The sequence below is a fragment of the Suricata suricatta genome, chromosome 10 (assembly GCF_006229205.1).
Source record: "Suricata suricatta isolate VVHF042 chromosome 10, meerkat_22Aug2017_6uvM2_HiC, whole genome shotgun sequence".
In the NCBI taxonomy this organism is placed as follows: Eukaryota; Metazoa; Chordata; class Mammalia; order Carnivora; family Herpestidae; genus Suricata; species Suricata suricatta.
Window position 1 is genome coordinate 124371616 of NC_043709.1, and position 9044 is coordinate 124380659.

Below are 9044 nucleotides of genomic sequence, written 5' to 3' on the forward strand. Positions count from 1 at the left end.
TAGATTTTGTGTTTGCACTTTTTCTAGTTTCCTGATGTAGACCTAGATTGCATTATACTTTCCTCTTAGGATTGCATTCGCTGTATCCCAGAGAGTTAGGATTGTTGTATTTCATTTTCATTCGTTTCCATATATTTTTAAAATTCTTCTCTAATTGCCTGACTGGCCCAACCATTCTGTAGTAGGGTGATTTTTAGCTTCCATGATTTGGTAAGTTTTCCTGTGATTGATTTCAAGTTTTGTAACATTGTGATCTGAAAGTGTGCATGGTATGATCTCAATTCGTTTATATTCATGTAGGGCTGCTTTATAACCCAGTATGTGATCTATCTTGGAGAATGTACCGTGCACTTGAGAAGAAAGTGAATTCCCTAGCCTCAAGATGTAGAGTTCTAAATAAATCTGTCAAATCCATCTGTACCAATGTGTCATTCATGTCCATTGTTTTTTTAGTGAATTTCTTTCTGGTTGATCTTTCCATTGCTATAAGTGGAATATTAAAATCCCCTGCAGTTATCACATTCTTATCAATAAGATTGTTTCTGTCTGTGATTGTTTTATGTATTTGGGTGCTCCTGAATTTGGCACATCGATGTTTATAATTGTTTGCTCTTCCTGATGGAGAGAGCCTGTAATTATTACGTAATGTCCTCCATCTTTTGTTACTGTCTTTACTTTAAAATCCTGTTTTTCTGATATAAATATGGCTACTCTGGCTGTTTTTTGACTTCCAGTCGCATGATAGATATTTCTCCATCCACTTACTTTCAATCTGAAAGTGTCTTCAGGTCTAAAATGAGTCTCTTGTAGGCAGTAAATAGATGGATTTTTAAAAATGAATTCTGCTATATTACGTCATTTGCAGCATTTAGTCCACTTACATTCAGTGTTATTGAAAAATACGGATTTAGATTCATTGTGTTCTCCGTAGGGTTCATGCTTGTAGTGGTGTCTCTGGTACCCTGTATTCTTTGCAACATTTCCCTTATAGAGTCCGTCCTTCTTAGGATTTTTTGTAGGGCCTGTTTAGTGGTGATGAATTCTTTCCATTTTTGTTTATTTGGGAAAACCTTTATCTCTCCTTCTATTCTGAATGATAGTCTTGCTGGATAAAGGATTCTTATTCTTTGCTGCATATTTTTTCTGGTCATCACATTGAAGATTTTCTGCTATTCCTTTCTGGCCTGCCAAGTTTCAGTAGATAGGTCTGTAACCACTCTGAGAAGTTTCCCTTTGTATGTTATACCCTTTTATCTCTAGCTGCTTTTGGAATTCTCTCTTTATCCTTATATTTTGCCAGTTTCATTATTGTATGTCCTGCCGAAGGTTGATTCAAGTTACGTCTCAGTGGAGTTCTCTCTGCCTCTTGGATTTCAATGTCTATTTCCTTCCCCAGATTGGGGAAATTCTTGGCTGTAATTTGATCAAGCACCCCTTTAGGACCTTTTTCTCTTTCCTCTTCTTCAGGAATTCCTATGATACGGATATTGTTCCACCTGATTGTATCACTCAGTTCTTGAATTCTCCTTTTGTGCGCCTGGATCAATTTATCTCTATTTTTCTTGGCTTCTTCTTTTTCTATAATTGTGTCTCCTAATTCATCTATTCTCTCTGCCTCTTCAATTCATGCAGTGGTCGCCTCCATTTTATTTTGCACCTCATTTAAAGCATGTTGTAACTCGTCACAGCTATTTTGAAGGTCCCTAGTCTTTGTATCAATAGCTTCTTTGATGTCTTCCATGCTTTTTTCAACCCCAGTGATTAATTTTATGACAATTGTTCTAAATTCTTGCTCCATTATGTTGCTTATATCTGTTTTGAGCAATTCTGTTGCTGTGGCTGCTTCGTGGAATTTTAGAGGAGAGTTCTTCCATTTCGTCATTTTGGCTAGCTTTCTGTCTCATCAGTTTTAAAAGCTTGGTATTCGCTCTGCACCTGTGTGTATTGCTTCATTAAACTAGGCTCATTGACTGTCCAGGGTCTGTCCTTTCAGGAAGTGTTCTTTTGATGGTGTCCCTTGGTTTCTCTTGTTGTGCCTTTGGTTATTTTATTTCCATACTCAGTGATATTTGGGTCTTTCTACCATGTGTACCTTGGCTTTCTTCTGGAGGTAGCCCTGAAAAGGAAAACAGAGAGACAAACACAGGGAACAAAAGCACACACAAGCACAGACAAATCAAACAAACAAGCCGGCCAAAAGGGGAAAGCAAAAAGAAGAAGGGAGGGGGGCGGGGGGGACAAAAACAACAAAAGATCAAGGACAGTCTAAAAGCAAAAAACCAGAAATCACAGCTACCAATAAAGAGTAGGGTAGAGGCAGTACTGTTGGAAGAGCATATACAATGAGAGAAATGATAGGGATGGGGAGAAAGAGAAATTGAACATTGACCAGGCAGAGAGACTAAAAGGCTTAATTCAGAGAGAGAGAGAGAGAGAGAGAGAGAGAGAGAGAGAGAGAGAGAGAGAGAGAAAGAAAGAAAGAAAGAAAGAAAGGAAGGAACATAGCATCAAAGGAATGGATTAAGTATGACTGTGTAGCCAAACCAATGTCCTGCATTCCCAGTCCAGTGAAGAGGAGAGATAAGAATGGGATAAGGGAAAATATATCTGAATTGCAAGAATTGATCTAATCACAGCAGTGAATCAATCTTGGACTTTCCCTGGCTTACCAAAACAAACAAACAAAAAGAAGGGCAGCTCTCCAGAGCGGATGGGCGTGGTTTGGTGTAGGCAAGTCTTGCATCCACTGCGGTCCCAGGGACTGCTCCTGGAGGCCTCACCTTGGTGGTTGTGGGGAAAAGAATGGCGGTGCTCAAGTCCATTCTGGAATGGACTGCAACCCACTCTTTTGGGTCAGATCTTTCTGTGCCGTGGGCGGGCCAAGTTGTATTTTCCAAGCCCTGCCTCATTTCCAGATCCTAGTCCACGCACTTTAATGATACCACCCTGAGATGAGGTGTACTCCCGAGGTCAGGTGGCTTATTTGCCGGGATCAGTTGGGGGAGTAGGGGAGCACTTTCTCTTGGTGCCGCCTGGGATCTGGGTGCTGAGGCCAAGGAAAACGCCCCAGCTGGAAAGAAAGGATCTCTCTTCCCATGCCCTGCAGTTATGGATGGGATGATAGGATCCCTCTCTGTCCTGGGCCGAGGTTTTTCTCTTCTCTAGTGACAGCTCTATGAGCGATTTCAGCCTTGCTTTCTCTTCCCCTTGTCTCTCTCAGGCTCTGCGGGGAGGGGCTTCTTAATGGACTCTGTCTCTTTTCCTCAGACTCTTGTGGATCAGAGTATCGTGGCTTCAGTCCTTAGATTGATTGATGCGGGCGGGCGAAACATATAGAGTTCATGACTTCTCTGCCATCTTGCCTGACTCCTAAATATTCATTTTGAAGCCCCTAAATCCTTATAAGCTACTAGAGGTTAGGAAATACAATTTTTCTATCTCCTGAGGCACCTAGAATAACATCTTGCTTGTAAGAAGCAATTTAATATTTTTTTAATGTGAATAAATGAGCAGAGAAATGGAATTCTGTATAATGGAATTTTATGAATAATGTACTATGCATAATACATCCTAATTAAATATGTGCATTTTAAAGATACGGCTTAAATTTATATTCCCTTTTAATGTTTAGGATTTATAAACTCAAATTAATTATATTGAGGAAATCAGGAGCTAAATAAGAAAGTAGTTTACAGTATATTTTTTAGTATCCTCCAATTATAAACTTAGAATTTTAGATAAAAATTCCTCAGCTTTATTTCCTAATGTCATTTGTGTCCCATTAGATACATCCTTTGAAGGGGGTATACATGTCTTAGAATTCTCGTTACCAATTCTTTCTCCATATTGAAATTCGATATATTAGGAACGTTTCTTCTTCTGTTTTTGTTTGTTTGTCTCTTAATAATTTATAGCTTTTAGGAGTGATGGATGACCACTAATTGAACTATGTATTTTCGAGTGAACAATCTAAATTCATTATTACAGTATTGATAAACAGATCATTGTAGAGTGATAAAATTTAGTATTATTAGGTATATACTATGAATAAAAGCCTCTGTTTTATATATATATAATAGAGTATATAATAAAATTTTAAAGAGATTGTTATTCATAGTTTATTCCTAATCATACACATACATATATATGTGTGTGTATATATATATGTATATATATAACTATATATTTTTTCCACATACCTTATTTTGCTCACATTTTTCCTTTTTTTCATTGTCTTAAGCTCATGCTTGATTGATTGGTCGTGTCTCATTTCTTTCCTTTTTTCCTCTACTCCTCCCCCCCCCGGCTTTTTAAAAATTTATTTTTTATTTATTTGTATTTTGTTTATTTGAGAGCGAGAGCGAGAGCAGGCGGGGTAAGGGCAGAAACAGCGGGAGACACAGAATCCAAAGCAGGCTCCAGATTCTGAGCTGTCAACAGAGAGCCCCCAATGTGGGGCTCTAACCCACAAACTGCAAGATCATGACCTAAACTGAAGTTGGACACTTAACTGACTGAGCCACCCAGGTGCCCCCCTCCATGCTTTTTTTAATGGTGTACCCCTACGCTAATTTTTCCTTGCAGAGAACATTTCTTTAGTGCATGTTCTTTTAGTACCTCTCTGTCTCCATTGTCAGCATATTTGCTAATAGCATTTGATTGTCTGTGTAGGTTTTCATTCATGAATCATTGCCCTACAAGGTTTATCGCTCATTTTTTCTCTTTCTTGGGAGGAGCTGAACTAAATTTTTTTGTACTGTTTTTATTGATTTTGGAGAGAGAGAGAATGAGCAAGTGCTAGTAGGGATAGGCAGAGAACGAAGGGGAGAATCCCAAGCAGGCTCTGCAGTATTAGCACAGAGCCCAACGTGGGGCTTGAACCCCAATCACCGTGAGATCATGACATGAGCTGAAATCAGAATTTGGTCACTTAACTGACTGAGCCACCTGGGCACCCCAGAAGGAGCTAAATTTAAAGTCTTTTAGTCTTTTGTGTTTTGACAACAGAAGCAATTTAAACTGTTTGCAATTCCATCTTACCGAAATATACTACTACTAATAAGTAAATTTTTATATTTTCTTTTACAAGAGATAATTCATGCAAATATAAATCATGCAAATACTTCAAAATGTAACAATTACAATTTCTTAGTGTTAGCTTTTTCAAAATACTTTCAATTACCTAGGGATAAATTTTTATTTTTGGTAAAGAATTGGTATACTAATCAGTTACAGGTAAGGAAAGTACCATTTTGAGACTACCTGCGAAATCTCTGGTAATCCTCGCCCCATGAGAAAATGTAGACTGGTAATCAATAGTACATGGCAGAAGTGAGATTTGAATCTACACTTGAACGATTCCAAAGCCTGTGTTCCTTGTGTAATGGTGCTCATTTGGTAATGGTTAATATTCTGATCATTTTATCAGGTTTGATACTTATAATCCTTAAAGCTGTTAATTTTTTTCTAGGATGTCCCAAAACCAAACTTAAGAGAGCTAATGCTTGCTTCTCAGCAACACATGAAAAACAGTAAGCTATTTGAAGATTTGTATTATTCCCTAATTCTTGTCCATTCTTGTGTTACTAATTTGAAATTACAGGTATTTTCATGTACTCTTTACTCTGTTTTTTATTAAGCAGAAGCAAAATGTGTCACTGTGAGACCTGAGGACAATAATTCTGATTCTAAAAATGAAGATGTGAGTGAAACTCTTTCCACCAAACCACCAGTTGAAGTTGACGGCTTTTCCCATCCTGCTTTTCCATCATCTCTGTCTCCTGTAAAACCTTCTCTCAAGTCTTCAGCTGTCCTTGGTCTTGCAGAGGTAAGTTGTTTTGTTTTATACTTTTTCCCTCCCCGTACCATCCTTTTGGTCCTTATAATGATGAAAAGAATCTGAGGAAGAAATGGAAGTCCTCAAGATCATAACAGAAAACAGTGTAATAACAACAGAGAGACAGGTACGGGACTGAGATCTGTAAAGGTTGCTGGTGGGAGTAAACAGTTCTTAGGTGCGCCATCATGGAAGCAAAGAATGAGAAGCGAACCGGAAAGAACAGCTAGATGAATATGAAGATGAGGAAGGAGGTGGAGGGGAAGAATTCATTTAAGAGGGAGGGGGTAAGATGAATTTAAAGTATGAAGGGATGAGAGATGTTATTATAAAATCACAAGAGCAGGGGATTAAGGGAGAGCAGGTACTCTCCATATCATAAAACATGGGGCAGGAAGGCCAAGTGGCAAAAAACAGAAAAAATGCTGGACTCTGCTGAATGCCTTACAGCTGATTTTTGTGAAGAACTGGAAGAAAATTTTATCTTTTAAGTGTAATAAAGGGTGATATCTTACATTTAATTCAGGAAAACCTGTGTTTATAGATCATGCAAAGTGAAATCTGTTTTAGGCCTTACCAGATTTATTATGAATTTTCCATTTTTGGCTGTTGTCTTTCTTGTAGTTTCTAACTTGGCTTTCTGTGTGGTATAATCTTGGTATATTTTAGGTCTTTTTGAGAAGAGAGAAAATAAACATTCTTTTTAGTAATTAAAATTTCCGATTATGTAAATAAGGTTCCTTCTGCATTAAATGAAAAAATAAATTTTAAGCTGCAATAGTCCTTTGTCTTTTTTTTAAGTTTATTTATTTATATTGTGAGAGAGAGCAAGCATGGTAGCGGCGGGGGGGAGAGAGGGGAGAGAGAGAACCCCAAACAGGCTCTTCATTGTCAGCACAGAGCTCAATGCAGAGCTCAAATTCACAAACTGAGAGGTGACAACCAGGGCCAAAATGAAAGTCGAATGCTTAACTGACTGAGCCACCTAGGAGCCACTTAAGCTGCAATAGTCTTGAAGAAAAAAAGTACAAAAACATTTTTTTCATTCTGATTTATCTTTTTAATTTTAATTCTTAAATGTTTATTTATTTGTTTTGAGAGAGAGAGAGAGGCAGAGAGAGAGGGTTGCGTGTCAGAGTAGAGCCTGACACAGAGCTTGAGAAGCCTGAGCCAAAGTCAAGTTGGACGCTTAACCAGCTGAGCCCTCCAGGTGCCTCTCTGTTTTTAATAGTATCTGCATATAATAAACACATAACACACAGACCAAGTGAATGAACTCAAATTTTATAAATTATTTTCTAATATGAACTATTTGTCATGATAAAATCATAAGGCAGGAAAGGTTGCAGTAGAATATACAAAATTATTTCTAGAAGATAAGTTTTACTTATCTTATTTCTAGAAGATAAGTTTTACTTATTTGAATATCTCCAACAGTAGCTACATTTTTAAAAAAATATTTATTTTTAAGAGAGATGGAGCATGAGTGGGGGAAGGGCAGAGAGAGAGAGGGAGAACACAGAATCTGAAGGAGTCTCCAGGCTCTGAGCTGTCAGCAGAGAGCCTGACATGGGCTCGAACTCACGAACCATGCGATCATGACCTAAACTCAAGTTGGATCCTTTGCTGACTGAGCCACCCAGGCACCCCACAATACATTTTATATTATCTCAGAAAACTGTAGTATTCACAGTTGTCCAATTTAGCATGTAAATCCTTTTATATCTAAAACTCAGAAATATGGGTGAGGCGATTTTTTTTTTTTAGTCCCTTTCTTCTTTCCTCATGTGAATTTTGAGTCCTGTTTGAGAATCATATGTGTATTTGGAAACTTTAAAATTTGAAAATGGATGATCATAGTTGTATTAGCTCCTTAATAAGAGATGCTTTCTCAAGTCCTTAAATACCATCCTATATGGAACAGATAGGAAATTAGAGCTATTCATATACTTTTCTCAGTGGAATAAGAAAACTGTGAACTTTAAAATCATGTTTTATATTTTTTATACATCATGGTAGTACCTAAACATGGCTCAAAATTCTGTAATCCTGTTGTGATCGGAAAATATGCATGGTTTGATTTCAATCCTTATATATTTGTTGAGGGCTGTTTTCCGACCCAGTAAGTGATCTATTTTGGAGAATGTTCTGTGTGATCTCAAGAAGAATGTGTATTCTACTGCTTTCAGAAGAAAAGATCTGAATATATCTGTTAGGTCCAATATATATATATATCAGGACACTAAACATGAATAAATGTATATATATGTGTGTATATATATATATATATGTGTATATATATATATATATGTATGTATATATATATATGAATGTGCCTGGTCCAGTGAGACATGGGAGTGGTTGTTTCTTATTGATTTCTTGCCTAGATGATCTGTCTGTTGCTATAAGTGGAGTATTAAAGTCCTCTACTGTCATGGTATTGGTATCTATACATTTATTCATGTTTGTGATTAATAGAATCATATATTGGGGTCTTTCACATTAGGGGAATCAACATTTACAATTGTTCTTTTTGATGGATAGACCCCTTAATTATGATATAATGCCCCTCATACTCTGTTGTTATAGTCTTTGGTTTAAAATCTATTTTGTCTGATTTAAGTATGGCTACTCCAGCTTTCTTGTGACTTCCAGTAGCATGATAGATGGTTCAAACCTTCACTTTGAATCTGCATGTGTCCTCAGGTCTAAAGTGAGTCTCTCGCACACAGCATATAATTGGATCTTGGATTTTTTTAATCCTTTCTGTTGTGCTGTGTCTTTTGATTGGGGCATTTATTTAATCCATTCATATTCGAGTGATTATTCAAAGATACGGATTTAATGTCATTGTGTTACCTGTAGGTTTCCTGTTTGTGGTGATGTCTCTGGTCCTTTGTTGTCTCTGCTGCTCACAGAGTCCCCCTCAGGATCTCCTGCAGGGCTGGTGTAGTGTCCTGAACTCCTTTAGTTTTTGTTTGTCTGGGAAAGCCTTTCTCTGTCCTTCTAAGTGACAGCCTTGCTGAATAATGGATTTCCAGCTGTATATTTTCCCATTCAGCACATTGAGTATTTCCTACCACTCCCGTTTGGCCTGCCGAGTTTCATGGGACAGGTCTGCTGCTACCCTTCTGTGTCCGCGCTTGTAGATTAAGACCCATTTGTCCCTAGCTGCTTTCAGAGTTTCTCTCTTTATCTTTGTATTCTG

General features: G+C 37.5%; 1 protein-coding gene across 1 annotated transcript in view; it reads left to right on the plus strand.

The window, feature by feature from the left end:
- The window catches only part of LOC115305366 (ankyrin repeat domain-containing protein 26-like), a 115012-nt gene that overhangs the window by 24752 nt on the left and 81216 nt on the right, over positions 1–9044 (plus strand). Inside the window, exons 8-9 of the mRNA XM_029955586.1 lie at positions 5471–5531; positions 5640–5827. Coding sequence (XP_029811446.1) covers positions 5471–5531; positions 5640–5827 — 249 coding nt within the window. The remainder of the gene's footprint in view (positions 1–5470; positions 5532–5639; positions 5828–9044) is intronic.